This window comes from Mesoplodon densirostris, chromosome 1 (assembly GCF_025265405.1).
Source record: "Mesoplodon densirostris isolate mMesDen1 chromosome 1, mMesDen1 primary haplotype, whole genome shotgun sequence".
NCBI lineage: Eukaryota > Metazoa > Chordata > Mammalia > Artiodactyla > Ziphiidae > Mesoplodon > Mesoplodon densirostris.
Window position 1 is genome coordinate 232,468,755 of NC_082661.1, and position 25,441 is coordinate 232,494,195.

At 40.3% G+C, this 25,441-nt stretch overlaps 1 protein-coding gene across 1 annotated transcript in view; it reads right to left on the bottom strand.

Moving 5' to 3' along the window:
• Positions 1 to 25,441, bottom strand: part of IQCM (IQ motif containing M) — a 371,829-nt gene that overhangs the window by 306,009 nt on the left and 40,379 nt on the right. The window contains exon 4 of the mRNA XM_060098179.1: positions 3,258 to 3,348. Coding sequence (XP_059954162.1) covers positions 3,258 to 3,348 — 91 coding nt within the window. The remainder of the gene's footprint in view (positions 1 to 3,257; positions 3,349 to 25,441) is intronic.

Below are 25,441 nucleotides of genomic sequence, written 5' to 3' on the forward strand. Positions count from 1 at the left end.
ATAAATATACATGAACTTTTTAGCTTATTTTTTATATTTGATAACATATAGTGAATATATTTCTTTGTAAATGTACAAAGATTCACATCATTATTTTGGTCTAGAAATGCAATTGCTCGTTCAAATATTATAGAAATGTTACATAAATTTTTAGGATTTTAAAACATTCTACCCATCAAAAAACTAGGGTCTATGAAGAAAGTCTGTGACTGTCTGCTTTTGAGTTTCATATCTGGCATATAGTAGGTGTTCAATAAATAGTAAATAAATGAGTGACTTATAGGATCCATTAGTCTAGCTGTCACTCGTGTGGTCACATTTATGCAGTTGGCCAAAGAACTGAGGTACCCCTTATATGACAAAATCATATTGTCAAGGGAAAATATAAGAGGTTTGAGTATGCAGGCAGCTTTGCAAAACTCCATTTGAACTTCTAGAATTTTATTTCTATGATCAAGAATGGGATCAAGATATATAGTTGTAGTTTGCTTTGCTTCCTTATAACTAGTCCCTGGTTAACTATTAGTTAAATCCCCAAATTAGAACTATTAATTGCATTTTTCAATGATTCCCTATTAATGAAAGATTCTAACAGAAGTAGACCACAATTCGTTCACTTAAGTACAAACATTAAGGTGAAATACCAGAGTTGTTTCAACACAAATGTGAAATGCCATGAGGAATTCTATCATTAATTTATAATATCCTCATTCTGTTATTAAATTGATCAGAATAACCTAAATACAAATTGTTATGTAACACATAAGAAACTCCCACTGATCACAAAACTAGGGGAAGAAGTTGAGGCTCACTTGCCTGAAATACAGAATGCATTTACAGAAATGCAGTTGTCATACCTTCAAATGTACCAAATATTATCAACTAAAAAATTAGCTCTGATAAATAAATGCATAATAAATAAATTTCCTTGATGGAAAATTAATATTTAGAATGCAGTCACATTTATCATTATTGAAATAAAAAGAGTATGTATGATAATTAATCTTTGAAGTTAGAATTCAAAGGTGTATTGAAGAACTTCAGTTCCTTAAACTTAAACTTGAAAATGCAGAAGTATTCAATTTTGTTCTCCTTTGCAAGTCAAACATAGAGAAATTTGGGAAAAGGAAAAAAAAACAAACATTTATAAGATTCCATCATATTTCTTCATGTATTTTCCAAGGAAATTTCTTTTGTTGGGTCAATATTTTTATGGTTTACCTAAAAATATTATGTGTCACCTTAAAAATCAGTGTTTTCCACAGTATCTTCTAGGAAATTATAAGTCGTTTCTGTACAACTCCTCTCTCTGGGTTCTATTTGTCTTGAACAGAAACCTTTCCAGGGTCTCACAAAGAGTTGAGCAGTTCATGCTAATTAGTCCAAAAGCCTTCCCTGCATTGTTAACAACCCCCTACCTGATTTCCTGACTGCTACCATTTTCCTTTCTGTTGCTTATACCTTCATGGCTAAGTCACTTCTAACATTTATGAAAAGAAGCCAACTGCTGTGGTAGGAAACAAGTTACCACCATAAGTTAGCTATAAATAAAGACAAGGCAGGGCTTCCCTGGTGGCTCAGTGGTTGAGAGTCCGCCTGCCGATGCAGGGGATGCAGGTTCGTGCCCACATGCCGCGAGCCGCTGGGCCCGTGAGCCATGGCCGCTGAGCCTGCGCATCTGGAGTCTGTGCTCCACAATGGGAGAGGCCACAACAGTGAGAGGCCGTGTACCGCAAAAAAAAAAAAAAAAAAAAAAAAAAGACAAGGCAGCCTTGGTGGATTGAAGTTCAGTCTCTATGTACCCGAGGCTGTCACTGAAGTACTTGCTCTTAATTTCAAAGGGTGTTGATCTTCCTCATTAAGCAGGATTTGTTTTCATTAAACATGGATTGTTAGGATGTCAAGAGATCTTTATCTTTCACCAGTTGCTGAAGAAACAATTCTTTGGGAAATACTCAACTCTCTTGGGAAAGACATACTGAAAGATATTAAACCTGATCAGATTTATTATTAATGAGTGCTCCAATTTTCCCTAAATTACTACTATTCTTCCTTGGATTACAGCCCCATTTAAATATACTGAAAATGGTAGTTTTTCAACATTAGTTCAGTTAGCTGTTCTAGTTTTAAAGTTTAGCTGAAATTCTAAACTGTTTGGTTAAATTGCTATATTAACTACTCTTTTAGCAGGTAACACTCTGCTAGACTAACCTGGGTCTCAGGTTAACTTAAGTAAAGGCAAAAGAACATTTTTTTAACTAGTAAATTTCCAATACAATCATTTATTTTCCTTCCTAATTAATATCTTCTCTTACCATGGATAAAACCAAACCCTCACTATTAAAGCTGTACGTATACTCCACTCTTCCAAATTCCAATATCGTATTACACTTTAAGCCAAGAAAGTGGTTACTTCTGAGCATAAAACTTGTAGTGCTAAGCACAGTTTGCAGGATAAATGTTGGAAGATCCAGGACGTTCTTTACAGCCACAGCAACATTTTCTCTAATTTCTATTATTTATAGCTGTGTCAATTACCCCACATTTCTGACCATGTTATATAATGAATTAATACCAAACAAGCCACTGAAAAATACATTTTAACAGAGCAGTATTTACATTCTACAAGTATAAATGTTCCTACAAAATGTTCTGAAGGGCCTTTAGAGGTTCTATCTGTAGCTTTAGGGCCAAAAATTATGTACACAATTGTAACATTACCCCAAAGATGATGCTGTTATTTAGTGGAATAACTCAGAAAAGTAACTGACCCATCTCCAGACACCTTTGGAAAGCAAAAGCAATGCTCAAAATTCCTGCCTTCAAACTATGCTCAGTTGGATCACCCTCACCTTCTGTTAGAAAAAGACTAACTTTAAATTATTATATTAAAAAAGAAAAATTATAACAACTCTGCTCCATAATAGCTGCAGATGAGTTATTAAAATACCAAACTTATGTAATATTATCATACAATATGGCATTTTTCTCAAGAAAGTCACAAATTGGATTTGAGATTATGCACTGTAAAACCCAGATGGTTTGCTTAACTGTTCAGACATCTTCCAGTTCAAAAGTTAATTGAACTGAAAACTAAAATTTTGATAATTAATATGCTTTGAGGTACTCAAGCAGAAGGATAAATTAGCCTCATGCATGGGGTGTTAACAGACTTGAGAAACCATGACAATTGGTCAACAAATACTGGCAAAGTAGAATAGTGTATGTTTTCTATAAGTTAGCTGATTACACATTACCTGGTCTTCGCATGGTGCTGTTGCTTCTCTTTCTCCATTTTTTTACTCACTGAATCAATATTAGTTACTATTTTACCCAGTTTAACTTGTTCTGGAATTCGAAAGAAAAGAAAAGAAAAGCTTTAGTTGTATACTATTAGTTTTCAAGTTCTAAGTGCATTCTTTGAATTAAATTGCAAATCACAGATTTTTCTAATAACAGGTACAATATTTTTCAAAAAAAATACTAACACAAAGATATGGTAAAAAAACATTTGAGTGTTTTTTTCCACCCCATGCTCCTCAGATGTTTTGCAATTACTAAAATTTATGACTGAACGTGTAGAGTAAATGAACCGCATATATCAGAAAGGAGATAGCTCCCAGAGAAATGTCTGCAAGAATACAGCACATTCCAATGAGTACAAAACGCCTCGTTTATACATATCAGCATTATTATCATCCTTATCTTCAGCAGGCTTAAGTTTTATCGCAGAGCCGCTATTTTAAAATAATTTAGCAATCATTACTTAATGTAAATAGGAACACTGAGTGCTCCAGAAATCTCCTCCATTTGATAGAAAGACTGAAGTCCACAAAAGGCAAAGGTTCTGCTATTTAAAAAATCTAGTTCTTAGAGTCTGAAAAGAAACCTACATAAATATTTGTAAAATATCTATTACTTTCTATTTTGTACAAATAATGGGACTAACATAGTTTGAAACGCTGCAACAAAATATTAAGTCATGTATCTATTAAAGACATTCTAGGAGCTGGGGGAAGATGGCGTAAGAGTAAGATGCGGAGATCACCTTCCTCCCCACAGATACATCAGAAATTCATCTACACGTGGAACAACTCCTACAGAACGCATACTGAATGCTGACAGAAGACCTCAGACCCCCCAAAAGGCAAGAAAATCCCCACGTAACTGGGTAGGGCAAAAGAAACAAGAATAAACAGAGACAAAAGGATAGGGACGGGACCTGCACCAGTGGGAGGGGGCCGTGAAGGAGGAAAGATTTCCACACACTAGAAGTCCCTTCGCGGGCAGAGATTGCGGGTGGTGGAGGGGGAAAGCTTCGGAGCCGTGGAGGAGAGCGCAGCCACAGGGGTGCGGAGGGCAAAGTGGAGAGATTCCCGCACAGAGGATCAGTGCCGACCGGCACTCACCAGCCCGAGAAACTTGTCTGCTCGGCCGCCGGGGCGGGCGGGGCTGGGAGCTGAGGCTCGGGTTTCGGGTTTCAGTTGGAGCGCAGGGAGAGGACTGGGGCTGGCGGTGGGAAGAGAACCTGAAGGGGTTAGTGCACCATGGCTAGCCCAGAGGGAGTCCGGGAAAAAGTCTGGAGCTGCCGAAGAGGCAAGAGACTTTTTCTTCCCCCTTTGTTTCCTGGTGCACGAGGAGAGGGCATTAAGAGTGCTGCTTAAAGGACCTCCAGAGACGGGCGCGAGCCGCGGCTAAAAGCGCGGACCCCAGAGACAGGCGCGAGCCACGGCTAAAGGCACGGACACCAGAGACGGGCATGGGACGCTGCGGCAGCTGCCGCCGCCAAGGCCTCTCTGTGAGCGCAGGTCACTGTCCACACCCCACTTCCGGGGAGCCTGTGCAGCCCGCCACTGCCGGGATCCCGGGATCCAGGGACGGCTTCCCCGGGAGCGTGCACGGCGCGCCTCAGGCTGGTACAACGTCACGCCGGCCTCTGCCGCCGCAGGCTCATCCTGCATCCGTACCCCTGCCTCCCCCCGGCCTGAGTGACCCAGAGCCCCCGAAGCAGCTGCTCCTTTAACCCCGTCCTGTCTGAGCGAACAACAGATGCCCTCCTATGACCTACACGCAGAGGTGGGGCCAAATCCAAACCTGAGACCCGGAAGCTGTGAGAAAAAAGAAGAGAAAGGGAAATCTCTCCCAGCAGCCTCAGGAGCAGCGGATTAAAGCTCCACAATCAACTTGATGTACCCTGCACCTGTGGAATACATGAATAGACAATGAATCATCCCAAATTGAGGAGGTGAACTTTGAGAACAAGATTTATGATTTTTTTCCCGTTTTCCTTTTTTTACAAAGAATTATCCCAAATTGAGGAGGAAGACTTTGAGAGCAAGATTTACGATTTTTTTCCCCTTATTCTCTTTTTCTGAAAGTGTATGTGTATGCTTCCGTGTGAGATTTTGTCTATATAGCTTTGCTTCCACCATTTGAACCAGGGTTCTATCCGTCCATTTTTTTGTTTGTTTTGTTTTTAATTTTTAATTTTTTTAATACTTACTTTTTTAGTTTAATAACGCTATTATATTTTATCATACTTTATTCTATTTTACTTTATCTTCTCTATTTTTCTTTTTCCTACATTCCCTCCTTCCTCCCTCCCTCCCTCCTTTCTTTCTTTCTTTCCTTCCGCAATCCCTCCGTCCCTTCTTTCTTCCTTCCTTCCTTTCATTCTTTCTTTCTTCCTTATACTAATTCTTTCTTTCTACTTTTTCTCCCTTTTATTCTAAGCCAGGTGGATGAAAGGGTCTTGGTGCTGCAGCCAGGAGTCAGTGGTGTGCCTCTGAGGTGAGAGAGCCAACTTCAGGACACTGGTCCACAAGAGACCTCCCAGATCCACATAATATCAAACGGCGAAAATCTCCCAGAAATCTCCATCTCAACAGCAGCACCCAGCTTCACTCAACGACCAGCAAGCTACAGTGCTGGACACCCTATGCCAAGCAACTAGCAAGACAGTAACACAACCCCACCCATTAGCAGAGAGGCTGCCTAAAAACATAAAAAGGCCACAGACACCCCAAAACACACCACAAGACGTGTACCTGTCCACCAGAAAGACAAGATCGAGCCTCATCCACCAGAACACAGGCACTACTCCCCTCCACAAGGAAGCCTACAAAACCCACTGAAACAACCTTAGCCACTGGGGACAGACACCAAAAACAACGGGAACTACGAACCTGCAGCCTGCAAAAAGGAGACCCCAAACACAGTAACATAAGCAAAATGAGAAGACAGAAAAACACACAGCAGGTGAAGGAGCAAGATAAAAACCCACCAAACCTAACAAATGAAAAGGAAATAGGCAGTCTACCTGAAAAAGAATTCAGAATAATGATAGTAAAGATGACACAAAATCTTGGAAATAGAATAGACAAAATGCAAGAAACAGTTAACAAGGAACGAGAAGAACTAAAGATGAATCAAACAACGATTAAAAACACAATAAGTGAAATAAAAAATACTCTAGATAGGATGAATAGGAGAAAAACTGAAGCAGAAGAATGGATAAGTGACGTGGAAGATAAAATAGTGGAAATAACTGCTGCAGGGCAGAATAAAGAAAAAAGAATGAAAAGAACAGAGGACAGTCTCAGAGACCTCTGGGACAACATTAAACGCACCAACATTCAAATTATAGGGATTCCAGAAGAAGAAGAGAAAAAGAAAGGGACTGAGAAAATATTTGAAGAGATTATAGTTGAAAACTTCCCTAATATGGGAAAGGAAATAGTTAATCAAGTCCAGGAGGCACAGAGAGTCCCATACAGAATAAATCCAAGGAGAAATACACCAAGACACATATTAATCAAACTGTCAAAAAGTAAACACAAAGAAAACATATTAAAAGCAGCAAGGGAAAAACAACAAATAACACACAAGGGAATCCCCATCAGGATAACAGCTGATCTCTCAGCAGAAACTCTACAAGCCAGAAGGGAGTGGCAGGACACGTTTAAAGTGATGAAGGAGAAAAACCTGCAACCAATATTACTCTACCCAGCTAGAATCTCATTCAGATTTGATGGAGAAATTAAAACGTTTACAGACAAGCAAAAGCTGACAGAGTTCAGCACCACCAAACCAGATTTACAACGAATACTAAAGGAACATCTCTAGGCAAGAAACACAACAGAAGGAAAACACCTATAATAACAAACCCAAAACAATTAAAGAAATGGGAATAGGAACATACATATCAATAATTACCTTAAATGTAAATGGACTAAATGCTCCCACCAAAAGACACAGATTGGCTGAATGGATACAGAAACAAGACCCATATATATGCTGTCTACAAGAGACCCACTTCAGACCTAGAGACACATACAGACTGAAAGTAAGGGGATGGAAAAAGATATTCCATGCAAATGGAAACCAAAAGAAAGCTGGAGTAACAATTCTCATATCAGACAAAATAGACTTTAAAATAAAGACTACTAGAAGAGACAAAGAAGGACACTACATAATGATAAAGGGATCGATCCAAGAAGAAGATATAACAATTGTAAATATTTATGCACCTAACATAGGAGCACCTCAATACATAAGGCAAATACTAACAGCCATAAAAGGAGAAATCAACAGTAACACAATTATAGCAGCGGACTTTAACACCCCACTTTCACCAATGGACAGATCATCCAAAATGAAAATAAATAAGGAAACACAAGCTTTAAATGATACATTAAACAAGATGGACTTAATTGATATTTATAGGACATTCCATCCAAAAACAAAAGAATACACATTTTTCTCAAGTGCTCATGGAACATTCTCCAGGATAGATCATATCTTGGGTCACAAATAAAGCCTTGGTAAATTTAAGAAAATTGAAATTGTATCAAGTATCTTTTCTGACCACAATGCTATGAGACTAGACATCAATTACAGGAAAAGATCTGTAAAAAATACAAACACATGGAGACTAAACAATACACTACTCAATAACGAAGTGATCACTGAAGAAATCAAAGAGGAAATTAAAAAATACCTAGAAACAAATGACAATGGAGACACGACGACCCAAAAACTATGGGACGCAGCAAAAGCAGTTCTAAGGGGGAAGTTTATAGCAATACAATCCCACCTTAAGAAACAGGAAACATCTCGAGTAAACAACCTGACCCTGCACCTAAAGCAATTAGAGAAAGAAGAACAAAAATACCCAAAGTTAGCAGAAGGAAAAAAAAACATAAAGATCAGATCAGAAATAAATGAAAAAGAAATGAAGGAAACGATAGCAAAGGTCAATAAAAGTAAAAGCTGGTTCTTTGAGAAGATAAACAAAATTGATAAACCATTGGCCAGACTCATCAAGAAAAAAAGGGAGAAGACTCAAATCAATAGAACTAGAAATGAAAAAGAAGTAACAACTGACACTGCAAAAATACAAAAGATCATGAGAGAGAACGACAAGCAACTCTATGCCAATAAAATGGACAACCTGGAAGAAATGGACAAATTCTTCGAAATGCACAACCTGTCAAGACTTAAACAGGAAGAAATAGAAAATATGAATAGACCAATCACAAGCACTGAAAATGAAACTGTGTTTTAAAATCTTCCAACAAACAAAAGCCCAGGACCAGATGACTTCACAGGCGAATTCTATCAAACATTTAGAGAAGAGCTAACACCTATCCTTCTCAAACTCTTCCAAAATATAGCAGAGGGAGGCACACTCCCAAACTCATTCTACGAGGCCACCATCACCTTGACACCAAAACCAGGCAAGGATGTCACAAAGAAAGAAAACTACAGCCCAATATCACTGATGAACATAGATGCAAAAATCCTCAACAAAATACTAGAAAAGAGAATCCAACAGCACATTAAAAGGATCATACACCATGATCAAGTGGGGTTTATTCCAGGAATGCAAGGATTCTTCTATATATGCAAATCAATCAACGTGATACACCATATTAACAAATTGAAGGAGAAAAACCATATGATCATCTCAATAGATGCAGAGAAAGCTTTCGACTAAATTCAACACCCATTTATGATAAAAACCCTGTAGAAAGAAGGTATAGAGGGAACTTTCCTCAACATAATAAAGGCCATATATGACAAACCCACAGCCAACATCGTCCTCAATGGTGAAAAACTGAAACCATTTCCACTAAGATCAGGAACGAGACAAGGCTGCCCACTCTCACCACTGTTATTCAACATAGTTTTGGAAGTTTTAGCCACAGCAATCAGAGAAGAAAAGGAAATAAAAGGAATCCAAATCGGAAAAGAAGAAGTAAAGCTGTCACTGTTTGCAGATGACATGATACTATACATAGAGAATCCTAAAGATGCTACCAGAAAACTACTAGAGCTAATCAATGAATTTGGTAAAGTAGCAGGATACAAAGTTAATGCACAGAAATCTCTGGCATTCCTGTACACTAATGATGAAAAATCTGAAAGTGAAATCAAGGAAACACTCCCATTTACCATTGCAACAAAAAGAATAAAATATCTAGGAATAAACTTACCTAAGGAGACAAAAGACCTGTATGCAGAAAAGAATAAGACACTGATGAAAGAAATTAAAGATGATACAAATGAATGGAGAGATATACCATGTTCTTGGATTGGAAGAATCAACAATGTGAAAATGACTCTACTACCCAAAGCAACCTACAGATACAATGCAATCCCTATCAAACTACCACTGGCATTTTTCACAGAAATAGAACAAAAAATTTCACAATTTGTTTGGAAAAACAAAAGACCCCGAATAGCCAAAACAATCTTGAAAACAAATAAAGGAGCTGGAGGAATCAGGCTCCCTGACATCAGACTATACTACAAAGCTACAGTAATCAAGACAGTGTGGGACTGGCACAAAAACAGAAAGGTAGATCAATGGAACAGGATAGAAAGCCCAGAGATAAACCCACGCACATATGGTCAACTTATCTTTGATAATGGAGGCAGGAATGTACAGTGGAGAAAGGACAGTCTCTTCAATAAGTGGTGCTGGGAAAACTGGACAGGGACATGTATAAGTATGAGATTAGATCACTCCCTAACACCATATACAAAAATTAGCTCAAAATGGATTAAAGACCTAAATTTAAGGCCAGAAACTATCAAACTCTTAGAGGAAAACATAGGCAGAACACTCTATGACATAAATCACAGCAAGATCCTTTTTGACCCACCTCCTAGAGAAATGGAAATAAAGACATAAATAAACACATGGGACCTAATGAAACTTAAAAGCTTTTGCACAGCAAAGGAAACCATAAACAAGACCAAAAGACAACCCTCAGAATGGGAGAAAATATTTGCAAATGAAGCAACTGACAAAGGATTAATCTCCAAAATTTATAAGCAGCTCATGCCGCTCAATAACAAAAAAACAAACAACCCAATCCAAAAATGGGCAGAAGACCTAAATAGACATTTCTCCACAGAAGATATACAGACTGCCAACAAACACATGAAAGGATGCTCAACATCTTTACTCATTAGAGAAATGCAAATCAAAACTACAATGAGATATCATCTCACACCAGTCAGAATGGCCATCATCAAAAAAACTAGAAACAGACAGATACACCAGAAATACAGCTACACGTGGAACAACTCCTACAGAACACCTACTGAACGCTGGCAGAAGACCCCAGACCTCCCAAAAGGCAAGAAACTCCCCACATACCTGGGTAGGGCAAAGCGGAGAGATTCCCGCACAGAGGAGCGGTGCCGAGAGGCACTCACCAGCCCGAGAGGCTTGTCTGCTCCCCCGCCGGGGCGGGCGGCGCTGGAGCTGAGGCTCGGGCTTCGGTCAGAGCGCAGCGAGAGGACTGGGGCTGGCGGCGAGAACTCAGCCTGAAGGGGGCTAATGTGCCACAGCTAGCCGGGAGGAAGTCCGGGAAAACTCTGGAGCTGCCGAAGAGGCAGGAGACTTTTTCTTCCCTCTTGGTTTCCTGGTGCGCGAGGAGAGGGGATTAAGAGCGCCGCGTAAAGGAGCTCCAGAGACGGGCGCGAGTCGCGGCTGAAAGCACGGAGCCCAGAGACGGGCGTGGGACGCTGGGGCTGCTGCTGCCGCCGCCAAGAAGCCTGTGTGCGAGCGCAGGTCACTGTCCACACCGCCCTTCCGAGAGCCTGTGCAGCCTGCCACAGCCGGGGTCCCGGGATCCAGGGGCGGCTTCCCTGGGAGAACGCACGGCGCGCCTCGGGCTGCTACAACGTCACGCCGACCTCTGCCGCTGCAGGCTCGCCCCGCACTCCGTGCCCCTCCCTCCCGCCGGGCCTGAGTGAGCCAGAGCCCCCGAAGAGGCTGCTTCTTTAACCCTGTCCTGTCTGAGCAAAGAACAGACGCCCTCCTGCGACCTACACGCAGAGGCGGGGCCAAATCCAAAGCTGAGACCCAGGAGCTGTGAGAACAAAGAAGAGAAAGGGAAACCTCTCCCAGCAGCCTCAGAAGCAGCGGATTAAAGCTCCACAATCAACTTGATGTACCCTGCATCTATGGAATACATGAATAGACAACAAATCATCCCAAATTGAGGAGCCAGGAGTCAGTGCTGTGCCTCTGAGGTGGGAGAGCCAACTTCAGGACACTGGTCCACAAGAGACCTCCCAGCTCCACATAATATCAAACGGCGAAAATCTTCCAGAGATCTCCATCTCAACACCAGCACCCAGCTTCACTCAACGACCAGCAAGCTACAGTGCTGGACACCCTATGACAAACAACTAGCAAGACAGGAACACAACGCCACGCATTAGCAGAGAGGTGGCCTAAAATCATAAGAAGTCCACAGACACCCCAAAACACACGACCAGACGTGGACCTGCCCACCAGAAAGACAAGATCCAGCCTCATCCACCAGAACACAGGCAGTACTCCCCTCCACCAAGAAGCCTACACAACCCACTAAACCAACCTTAGCCACTGGGGACAGACACCAAAAACAACGGGAACTACGAACCTGCAGCCTGCAAAAAAGAGACCCCAAACACAGTAACATAAGCAAAATGAGAAGACAGAAAAACACACAGCAGGAGAAGGAGCAAGATAAAAACCCACCAGACCTAACAAATGAAGAGGTAATAGGCAGTCTTCCAGAAAAAGAATTCAGAATAATGATGGTAAAGATGATCCAAAATCTTGGAAATAGAATAGACAAAATGCAAGAAACAGTTAACAAGGACCTAGAAGAACTAAAGATGAATCAAGCATCGATTAAAAACGCAATAAATGAAATAAAAAATACTCCAGATGGGATCAATAGCAGAATAACTGAGGCAGAAGAACGGATAAGTGAGGTGGAAGATAAAATAGAGGAAATAACTGCTGCAGAGCACAATAAAGAAAAAAGAATGAAAAGAACAGAGGACAGTCTCAGAGACCTCTGGGACAACATTAAACGCACCAACATTCGAATTATAGGGGTTTCAGAAGAAGAAGAGAAAAAGAAAGGGACTGAGAAAATATTTGAAGAGATTATAGTTGAAAACTTCCCTAATATGGGAAAGGAAATAGTTAATCAAGTCCAGGAGGCACAGAGAGTCCCATACAGAATAAATCCAAGGAGAAATACACCAAGACACATATTAATCAAACTGTCAAAAAGTAAACACAAAGAAATCCTATTAAAAGCAGCAAGGCAAAAACAACAAATAACACACAAGGGAATCCCCATCAGGATAACAGCTGATCTCTCAGCAGAAACTCTACAAGCCAGAAGGGAGTGGCAGGACATAATTAAAGTGATGAAGGAGAAAAACCTGCAACCAAGATTACTCTACCCAGCAAGGATCTCATTCAGATTTGATGGAGAAATTAAAACGTTTACAGACAAGCAAAAGCTGAGAGAATTCAGCACCAACAAACCAGCTTTACAACAAATGCTAAAGGAACTTCTCTAGGCAAGAAACACAACAGAAGGAAAAGAACTACAATAACGAACCCAAAACAATTAAGAAAATGGGAATAGGAACATACATATCAATAATTACCTTAAATGTAAATGGACTAAATGCTCCCACCAAAAGACACAGACTGGCTGAATGGATACAAAAACAAGACCCATATATATGCTGTCTACAAGAGACCCACTTCAGACCTAGAGACACATACAGACTGAAAGTAAGGGGATGGAAAAAGATATTCCATGCAAATGGAAACCAAAAGAAAGCTGGAGTAACAATTCTCATATCAGACAAAATAGACTTTAAAATAAAGACTACTAGAAGAGACAAAGAAGGACACTACATAATGATCAAGGGATCGATCCAAGAAGAAGATATAACAATTGTAAATATTTATGCACCTAACATAGGAGCACCCCAATACATAAGGGAAATATTAACAGCCATAAAAGGAGAAATCGACAGTAACACAATCATCATAGGGGACTTTAACACCCCACTTTCACCAATGGACAGGTCATCCAAAATGAAAATAAATAAGGAAACACAAGCTTTAAATGATACATTAAACAAGATGGACTTAATTGATATTTATAGGACATTCCATCCAAAAACAAAAGAATACACATTTTTCTCAAGTGCTCATGGAACATTCTCCAGGATAGATCATATCTTGGGTCACAAATCAAGCCTTGGTAAATTTAAGAAAATTGAAATCGTATCAGGTATCTTTTCCGACCACAATGCTATGAGACTAGATATCAATTACAGGAAAAGAGCTGTAAAACATACAAACACATGGAGGCTAATCAATACACTACTTAATAACGAAGTGATCACTGAAGAAATCAAAGCGGAAATTAAAAAATACCTAGAAACAAATGACAATGGAGACACGACGACCCAAAACCTATGGGATGCAGCAAAAGCAGTTCTAAGAGGGAAGTTTATGGCAATACAATCCCACCTTAAGAAACAGGAAACATCTCGAATAAACAACCTAACCTTGCACCTAAAGCAATTAGAGAAAGAAGAACAAAAACATCCCAAAGTTAGCAGAAGGAAAGAAATCATAAAAATCAGATGAGAAATTAATGAAAAAGAAATGAAGGACACGATAGCAAAGATCAATAAAACTAAAAGCTGGTTCTTTGAGAAGATAAACAAAATTGATAAACCATTAGCCAGACTCATCAAGAAAAAAAGGGAGAAGACTCAAATCAATAGAATTAGAAATGAAAAAGGAGAAGTAACAACTGACACTGCAGAAATACAAAAGATCATGAGAGATTACTATAAGCAACTCTATGCCAATAAAATGGACAACCTGGAAGAAATGGACAAATTCTTAGAAATGCACAACCTGCCAAGACTGAATCAGGAAGAAATAGAAAATATGAACAGACCAATCACAAGCACTGAAATTGAAACTGTGATTAAAAATCTTCCAACAAACAAAAGCCCAGGACCAGATGGCTTCACAGGCGAATTCTATCAAGCATTTAGAGAAGAGCTAACACCCATCCTTCTGAAACTCTTCCAAAATATAGCAGAGGGAGGAACACTCCCAAACTCATTCTATCAGGCCACCATCACCTTGATACCAAAACCAGACAAGGATGTCACAAAGAAAGAAAACTACAGGCCAATATCACTGATGAACATAGATGCAAAAATCCTCAACAAAATACTAGCAAACAGAATCCAACAGCACATTAAAAGGATCATACACCATGATCGAGTGGGGTTTATTCCAGGAATGCAAGGATTCTTCAATTTACGCAAATCAATCAACGTGATACACCATATTAACAAACTGAAGGAGAAAAACCATATGATCATCTCAATAGATGCAGAGAAAGCTTTCGACAAAATTCAACACCCATTTATGATAAAAACCCTCCAGAAAGTAGGCATAGAGGGAACTTTCCTCAACATAGTAAAGGCCATATATGACAAACCCACAGCCAGCATCGTCCTCAATGGTGAAAAACTGAAACCATTTCCACTAAGATCAGGAACAAGACAAGGTTGCCCACTCTCACCACTCTTATTCAACATAGTTTTGGAAGTTTTAGCCACAGCAATCAGAGAAGAAAAGGAAATAAAAGGAATCCAAATGGGAAAAGAAGAAGTAAAGCTGTCACTGTTTGCAGATGACATGATACTATACATAGAGAATACTAAAGATGCTACCAGAAAACTACTAGAGCTAATCAATGAATTTGGTAAAGTTGCAGGATACAAAATTAATGCACAGAAATCTCTGGCATTCCTATATACTAATGATGAAAAATCTGAAAGTGAAATCAAGGAAACACTCCCATTTACCATTGCAACAAAAAGAATAAAATATCTAGGAATAAACCTACCTAAGGAGACAAAAGACCTGTATGCAGAAAATGATAATACACTGATGAAAGAAATTAAAGATGATACAAATAGATGGAGAGATGTACCATGTTCTTGGATTGGAAGAATCAACATTGTGAAAATGACTCTACTACCCAAAGCAATCTACAGATTCAATGCAATCCCTATCAAACTACTAATGGCATTTTTCACAGAACTAGAACAAAAAATTTCACAATTTGTATGGAAACACAAAAGACCCCGAATAGCCAAAGCAATCTTGAGAACGAAAAATGGAGCTGGAGGAATCAGGCTCCCTGACTTCAGACTATACTACAAAGCTACAGTAATCAAGGCAGTATGGTACTGGCACAAAAACAGAAAGATAGATCAATGGAACAGGATAGAAAGCCCAGAGATAAACCCACGGACATATGGTCACCTTATCTTTGATAAAGGAGGCAGGAATGTACAGTGGAGAAAGGACAGTCTCTTCAATAAGTGGTGCTGGGAAAACTGGACAGGGACATGTAAAAGTATGAGATTAGATCACTCCCTAACACCATACACAAAAATAAGCTCAAAATGGATTAAAGACCTAAATGTAAGGCCAGACACTATCAAACTCCTAGAGGAAAACATAGGCAGAACACTCTATGACATAAATCACAGCAAGATCTTTTTTGACCCACCTCCTAGAGAAATGGAAATAAAGACAAAAATAAACACATGGGACCTAATGAAACTTCAAAGCTTTTGCACAGCAAAGGAAACCATAAACAAGACCAAAAGACAACCCTCAGAATGGGAGAAAATATTTGCAAATGAAGCAACTGACAAAGGATTAATCTCCAAAATTTATAAGCAGCTCATGCCGCTCAATAGCAAAAAAACAAACAACCCAATCCAAAAATGGGCAGAAGACCTAAATAGACATTTCTCCACAGAAGATATACAGACTGCCAACAAACACATGAAAGGATGCTCAACATCTTTGCTCATTAGAGAAATGCAAATCAAAACTACAATGAGATATCATCTCACACTAGTCAGAATGGCCATCATCAAAAAATCTAGAAACAATAAATGCTGGAGAGGGTGTGGAAAAAAGGGAACACTCTTGCACTGCTGGTGGGAATGTGAATTGGTACAGCCACTATGGAGAACGGTATGGAGGTTCCTTAAAAAACTACAAATAGAACTACCATATGACCCAGCAATCCCACTACTGGGCATATACCCTGAGAAAACCATAATTCAAAAAGAGACATGTACCAAAATGTTCATAGCAGCCCTATTTACAATAGCCCGGAGATGGAAACAACCTGAGTGTCCATCATCGGATGAATGGGTAAAGAAGATGTGGCACATATATACAATGGAATATTACTCAGCCATAAAAAGAAATGAAATTGAGCTATTTGTAATGAGGTGGATGGACCTAGAGTCTGTCATACAGAGTGAAGTAAGTCAGAAAGAGAAAGACAAATACTGTATGCTGACACATATATATGGAATTTAAGAAAAAAAATGTCATGAAGAACATAGGGGTAAGACAGGAATAAAGACACAGACCTACTAGAGCATGGACTTGAGGATATGGGGAGGGGGAAGGGTAAGCTGTGACAAAGTGAAAGAGCGGCATGGACATATATACACTACCAAACGTAAGGTAGATAGCTAGTGGGAAGCAGCCGCATAGCACAGGGAGATCAGCTCGGTTCTTTGTGACCGCCTGGAGGGGTGGGATAGGGAAGGTGGGAGGGAGACGCAAAAGGGAGGGGATATGGGAACATATGTATATGTATAACTGATTAAATTTGTAAAATAAAAAAATAAAAATAAATTTAAAAAAATCTAGAAACAATAAATTCTGGAAAGGGTGTGGAGAAAAGGGAACACTCTTGCACTGCTGGTGGGAATGTGAATTGGTACAGCCTCTATGGAGAACAGTATGGAGTTTCCTTAAAAAACTACAAATAGAACTACCATATGACCCAGGAATCCCACTACTAGGCATATACCCTGAGAAAACCATAATTCAAAAAGATACATGTACCAAAATGTTCATTGCAGCTCTATTCACAATAGCCAGGACATGGAAACAACCTAAGTGTCCATCATCGGATGAATGGATAAAGAAGATGTGGCACATATATACAATGGAATATTACTCAGCCATAAAAAGAAATGAAATTGAGCTATTTGTAATGAGGTGGATAGACCTAGAGTCTGTCATACAGAGTGAAGTTAAGTCAGAAAGAGAAAGACAAATATCATATGCTAACACATATATATGGAATTTAAGAAAAAAAAATTGTCATGAAGAACCTAGGGGTAAAACAGGAATAAAGACATAGACCTACTTGAGAATGGACTTGAGGATATGGGGAGGGGGAAGGGTAAGCTGTGACAAAGCGAGAGAGAGGCATGGACATATAAACACTACCAAACATAAGGTAGATAAATAGTGGGAAGCAGCCGCAGAGCACAGGGAGATCAGCTTGGTGCTTTGTGACCACCTGGAGGGGTGGGATAGGGCGGGTGGGAGGGAGGAAGATGCAAGAGGGAAGGCATGTGGGAACAGATGTATATGTATGACTGATTCACTTTGTTATAAAGCAGGAACTAATAAAAAAAAGACATTCTAGCTACTAGTTCAGGTATATTAAAAAGATATTAAAGATACAGAGAACATATGAGATTAAACCCTGTTTCAGAAATTTTACAAACTACTTGGTGTGTCAATGCTAACAAATAAAAGAGCACAGTCGATAGCATTATATAATCTACATTTAAAATGTATAAAAAGGAACACAAAAAATTGGGAGAAATGGAAAACAGAATGCTAATATTTATTGACTATTTATATCAGGGGTGTTGGTTAGCATTCCCTGTGAATTATCTCACACTTAAACCTCAAAACTGTTTTTTTGTTTTTTGGTGAAGTATTGTGATTATTCTCTATTATACAGGAAAACAGTTTACCAAAGATCTAAGTTAAAAGGTGTAGAACCAGGGCACAAACCCATATCCCTCTGACCGTAAATTCACTCTTCTTCACTCTGCTCCACTGCCCCCCGGCAGAGCTCCCAGGGCCTCAGGTGCCTAACTATGGGAAAAGGATAATTTCTGCCATGCTTACTTTGGAGGGTGACTACAGAGCTCAAAAGACACACTTTATATAAAGATACACAGTAAGCTGAGAAATATCGTATTAAAGTGAAGAAGTAGAGAAAGCATTTATAAGTTAGAGTCTTAAAAATAGAAACATTTAAAAATATCTGCCATACGCCAAGTGCGCTACTTGCTGTATACAGATTAGCATATTTTATTCTCACAACCACCCCATAAATTAGGTACTATTATTATCCCCATTTTACAGATGAGAACACTGAAGCAGAGAAACAGAGATTAACTTTCCGAAGGTTATACAGCTAGCAGGAGGTAGAAGCAATATTCAAACTCAGGCAGGCAGTCCCTACAGCCTGCATTCTTAATCACTAGGATACCCAAAATGCATATTTTAATTGTACTTATTTAAGGAATATCTACTGAGTGAAAACTGTCATGCTAACTCCTAGAGAGGAGATATAGGATATAATGATTAATAAAAGATTGCCACTCTCAATGGACAGCATAACTAACATGAAAATCACTCAGAAAAGTGAAGGAGAAAAAGGGTGTGGGGAAATGTCACGAGACATGCAACCCAGATATTTAGAGAGTGAATTTTACAGCGATGCTAAAGGAACTAAGCTTGTGCTACTACAATAATAAATAAAGCAAAAGATATGCCCATTTTGAGAAACAAGTATTAAAAACTTTAGGAATAATCCATTTAATCTTTAAACTGAAAGCCCTCTACAGTACCATTTAACTAAATCATATTAGTACTGCATCCAAAATAGAAAATAAGTGCAGTTACACCCCTTTCAAAAAGTAGTATAGGGGCTTCCCTGGTGGCACAGTGGTTGAGAATCCTCCTGCCAATGCAGGGGACATGGGTTCGAGCCCTGGTCCGGGAAGATCCCACATGCCGTGGAGCAACTATGCCCATGTGCCACAACTACTGAGCCTCCACTCTAGAGCCCACAAGCCACAACTACTGAGCCCACATGCCACAACTACTGAAGCCCGCGTGCCTAGAGCCGGTGCTCTACAACAAGAGAAGCCACCGCAATGAGAAGCCTGCACACCACAACAAAGAGTAGCCCCCGGCTCGCCGCAACTAGAGAAAGCCTGCGTGCAGCAATGAAGACAGAACACAGCCAAAAATAAAAATAAATAAAAAATAAATAATTTTTTTTAAAAAGTAGTATAGAGTTAGCAAAGATTTCTAGGAAGGCAATTAAAGCATATGAAAATCCTACTTTACTTCTAATTAGTTTAGATAAACCTTTAGATGGGGAACAAGACTTACTGTGTGACTTGGGGCAAACTATAACATCTCTGAGTTCACAACCATTCCCTTTATGTAAAATCTAGTCTCTAAAACAATTACATCAACTCTAGAATTTCAGTTCTGGAACATAAACTATAAATCACTTCTGGTTAAAACGATTAGTAAGAGACAGGGAAACTGGGAAAAGAAAATGCAGGTAAAGTGATGAACATTTGGGGGTTTTGTAATGAAATCAAACAAATGAAACATAAGGCATTAGAACTTCCAACCAAAGAACTCTAGTCCTTACCACTATTTACTATGTTTTTGTCAGAGTTCAGCTGGAATCAATCATTCATTCACCTGGAGTCAGTCATCCATTCAATTTCCTTCACTTCTGACTATTTCACTTGTCTCCTTCATGGGCTCTTTTTGCTATGACTACCTCAGCTGTTGTGTACGCCCCACAGCTCTTTCCTTGACTGCCTTCTAACCCTTTGCTTGAATGATCTGGTCCACTCCCATGGCTATATTCATCATGTAAATGTGGATACTTCACAAAATCTCTATATCTTGCTCAGACCACTCTCAAGTGCCAAATTTGAATAACTATCTCTATATGCATGTCCCAAAGACATTCCGATCAACATGTCCCCTCTCACAATTAATGACACCACCATCCATTCAAACCCAAGAAGTCACCTCTACTACTCACTCTCCCTCAGCCTCTTAGTACAGTCAGTCATCAAATCCCTTCCACTTTTCCACTTATACTGTCTCAACACAGAGCTTTACCATCTCTTCTCTGGAACACTAATAGCTTCCTCACTTGGATTCCTGCTTCCAACCATGATACCCTCCAATCCATCCTCCATACTTTCTATAAATAATCTATAATTTTCCAAATAATGGGATTTTAAATTATCAGTTATTATTTTAAAATTTAATTTCACTGTAATCAGGGACCATGATTTATATAATTGTAAAATCTTTGAAATGTATTGACCCCTACTCAATAGACCAATATGTAGTCAGTTTTCACAATGTTCCATACTTGTCTGAAAATGTACATCCTCTCACTGTTGTTCTGTACTCATCTAATAAATTAAGCTTCTTAATTTAGTTGTTTAAGTCAAATATTTTGTAGCCTTACTGATATATGTGTATGCACAAAGTTATGTAAAGATGTGTGTATACATTATTTTTTGCTGGACAATTTGAAAGTTGCAAACAGTATGACATTTCACCCCTAAATACTTCATCACATAACTCCTAAAACAAGCACATCTCCTACACATTCACAATACCCACCCAAGAAATTAACATTGATACAATAAGACCTTAACCCTAACACTAACCCTAACCGGATGTATCTGTATACAAATTCCCCTAGTATTGTGTAGGGACTATGTGACAAGTTCTCCTGGTCTCCATCCTATGAACACCTGACTGCTCATTTTCAATCTCTCTCCTTCTATCAGACCTCTAAAAAATGCAGTGCCATGAGCCTCTATCATAAGCCCTTTTGTTTGTGTTAACTTCATTCGTTCCTTGGGAGATTTCATCCAGTTCCTTGGGTAAATACATCCATACACCAGTGACTCTAAAACTTTATCCTCCAGGCCATACCTGTCCTCAAAATTTCAGACCCATGTATATAATTGTCTTACACGTGAAGTTGCATGTTAATAAGCATTTCAAATATAATTTATTTAATAGAAACCTTGGTCTTCTCTTCCAAATACTGTTCTTTCTTGTCTTTCTTGTGTCAGTAAATGACATCACCACACAGCCACCCACTCAAACCAGAAACTCATAACCTGTCACTAAAATATATATCAAATTTACCAATTTCCCTCGAGTGTCACTAATACCACCACAATAATGCTACATACCAAACCAAACCAAAACTCAGTGGATTATAAGTTTAGATGATTCTTGCTCATGGTTCTTTGACTTGCCCAGAGCAGCTCTGCTTCAGACTGTGAGGCAGGTGGCTTAGATGGGCCACGCTGGAGGGGCAGCTACCTGGGGCATGGTCTTCTCATGTCAGACCAAGGAGTAAGACAGACAAGTTAAACCACTAAAACAGCAGTCCCCAACCTTTTTGGCACCAGGGACCAGTTTCGTGGAAGACAATTTTTCCATGGACCAGACGGTGGGGGGATAGTTTTGGGATGATTCAAGCCCATTACATTTATTGTGTACTTTATTTCTATGATTATTACATTGTAATATATAATGAAATAATTATACAACTCACCATAATGCTGACAGGAGGTGGAGCTCAGGCGATAATGCGAACGACGGGGAGAAGCTGTAAATACAGATGAAGCTTCACTCACTTGCCTGCTGCTCACTTCTTGCTGTGTGGCCCACTTCCTAACAGGCCACAGACCAGTACTGGTCCATGGTCCAAGGGTTGGGGACCCCTGAACTAAAACATTTAAAACTATTGCCTGTGTTATATCTTGTCACCTTCCATTGGCCAAAGCAAGCACATGGTCAGTCTCAAAGGCTGGCCAGGGAAGGGAAGCATACTCCAACCCACGGAGGAGGAGGAAGAGAGCAGATGTGTCATGAACAATAACTCAATCTAAGCCAACATTATCTTTTGCCTAGACTGAAAAGTAGCTTTCTAATTACCCTCCCATTTTCCCTCTAGACTCTGCTCACTCCTGTCTACACACAAAGGTCAACATACCGTTTCAAAATGGAAATCTGGGGGAAACCTTCAAGATGGCAGAGGAGTAAAATGTGGAGATCACCTTCCTCCCCACAAATACACCAGAAATACATCTACATGTGGAACAACTCCTACAGAACACCTACTGAACGCTGGCAGAAGACCTCAGACCTCCCAAAAGGCAAGAAACTCCCCACGTACCTGGGTAGGGCAAAAGAAAAAAGAAAAAACAGAGACAAAAGAATAGGGACGGGACCTGCACCAGTGGGAGGGAGCTATGAAGGAGGAAAGGTTTCCACGCACTAGGAGCCCCTTCGTGGGCGGAGACTGCAGGTGGTGGAGGGGGGAAGCTTTGGAGCCAGAGAGGAGAGTGCAGCAACAGGGGTGCGCAGGGCAACGCGGAGAGATTCCCGCACAGAGGACTGGTGCCGACCAGCACTCACCAGCCTGAGAAGCTTGTCTGCTCACCTGCCGGAGTGGGCGGGGGCTGGAAGCTGAGGCTTGGGCTTCGGAAGTCAGATCCTAGGGAGAGGACTGGGGTTGGCTGTGTGAACACAGCCTGAAGGGGGCTAGTGCACCACAGCTAGCCAGGAGGTGGTCCAGGAAAAAGTCTGGAACTGCCTAAGAGGCAAGAGACCATTGTTTCGGGGTGTGCAAGGACAGGGGATCCAAAGCACTATCTCAACGAGCCCCAGAGATGAGCACGAGCCATGGCTATCAGTGCGGACACTAGAGACAAGCATGAGATGCTAAGGCTGCTGCTGCAGCCACCAAGAAGCCTGTGTGCAAGCACAGGTCACTATCCACACCCCCCCTCCTAGAAGCCTGTGCAGCCCACCACTGCCAGGATCCCGTGATCCAGGGACAACTTCCCTGGGAGAACACATAGTGCGCCTCAGCCTGTTGCAATGTCATGCTGGCCTCTGCTGCCGCAGGCTCGCCCTGCATTCCATACCCCTCCTTCCCTCCAGCCTGAGTGAGCCAGAGCCCCCGAATCACCCACTCTTTTAACCACCCCTCACAAGTCTGGGCGGGAACAGACGCCCTCAGGCGACATACACGCAGAGGCCAAAATTTAAATTTGGGGCCAAATGCAAAGCTGAACCCCAGGAGCTGTGTGAAGAAAGAAGAGAAAGGGAAATTTCTCCCGATGGCCTCAGGAACAGCAGATTAAATGTCCACAGTCAACCTGATATATCCTGCATCTCTGGAATACCTGAATAGATAATGCATCATCCCAAAATTGAGGTGGTGGACTTTCAGAGCAACTGTAGACTTGGGGTTTGCTTTCTGCATCTAATTTGTTTCTGGTTTTATGTTAACTTAGTTTAGTATTTAGAGCTTATTAACATTGGTAGATTTGTTTATTGATTTGGTTGCTCTCTTCCTTTTTTTGTATATAGATATATATTTTTTTCCTTTTTCTCTTTTTGCGAGTGCATATGTGTATGCTTCTTTGTGTGATTTTGTCTGTATAGCTTTGCTTTTACCATTTGTGCTAGGGATATGTCTGTCCGTTTTTTTTTTTAATATAGTTTTTAGCGCTGTTATCATTGGTGGATTTGTTTTTTGGTTTGGTTGCTCTCTTGTTTCTTTCCTTATTTTTTCTTTTTTATTAATTACTTTTTAACTTTAATAATTTTTTTAAAAATTTATTTTAATAACTTTGTTTTTATTTTATTCTCTTTCTCCCTCCCTCCCTCTCCCTCTCCCTCTCCCTCTCTCTCTCCCTCTCTTTCTCTCTTTCTCTCTTTCTTTCTCCTTTTTCATCTGAGCTGTGAGCTGACATGGTCTTGGTGCTCCAGCCAGGGGTCAGGCCTGTGCCTCTGAGGTGGGAGAGACGAGTTCAGAATATTGGTGCACCAAAGACCTCTGAGCTCCACATAATATCAAACAGTGAAAGCTCTCCCAGAGATCTCCACCTCAAAGTTAAGACCCAGCTGGACTCAACAATCAGCAAGCTACACTGCTGGACACCCTATGCCAAACGACTAGCAAGACAGTAAAACAAACCCACCCATTAGCAGAGAGGCTGCCTAAAATCATAATAAGGTAAAAGACACCCCACAACACACCACCAGACGCGGTCCTGCCCACCAGAAAGACAAGATCCAGCCTCATCCACCAGAACACAGGCATTAGTCCCCTCCACCAGGAAGCCTACACAACCCACTGAACCAACCTTAGCCACTGGGGCAGACACCAAAAACAATGGGAACTATGAACATGCAGCCTGCAAGAAAGAGACCCCAAACACAGTAAGTTAAGCAAAATGAGAAGACAGAGAAACACACAGCAGATGAAGCAGCAAGGTAAAAACCTGCCAGACCTAACAAATGAAGGAGAAATAGGTAGTCTACCTGAAAAAGAATTCAGAGTAATGATAATAAAGATGATCCAAAATCTTGGAAAAGGAATGGAGGAAATACAAGAAACGTTTAACAAGTACCTAGAAGAACTGAAGAGCAAACAAACAGTCATGAACAACACAATAAATGAAATTAAAAATTCTCTAGAAGGAATCAATAGCAGAATAACTGACACAGAAGAATGGATAAATGACCTGGAAAAAAGAATGGTGAGGCTTCCCTGGTGGTGCAGTGGTTGAGAGTCCGCCTGCCGAGGCAGGGGACACAGGTTCGTGCCCCGGTGCAGGAAGATCCCACATGCCATGGAGCAGCTGTGCCCGTGAGCCATGGCTGCTGAGCCTGTGCATCCAGAGGCTGTGCTCCACAACAGGAGAGGCCACAATAGTGAGAGGCCGGCGTACCGCAAAAAAAAAAAAAAAAAAAGAATGGTGGAAATAACTACTGCAGAGCAGAATAAAGAAAAAAGAATGAAAAGAATTGAGGAAAATCTTAGAGACCACTGGGTCAACATTAAACACACCAACATTCAAATTATAGGGGTCCCAGAAGAAGAAGAGAAAAAGAAAGGGACTGAGAAAATATTTGAAGAGATTATAGTTGAAAACTTCCCTAATATGGGAAAGGAAATAGTCAATAAAATCCAGGAAGCGCAGAGGGTCCCATACAGGATAAATCCAAGGAGAAACACGCCAGGACACATATTAATCAAACTACCAAAAATTAAATACAAAGAAAAAATATTAAAAGCAGCAAGGAAAAAAC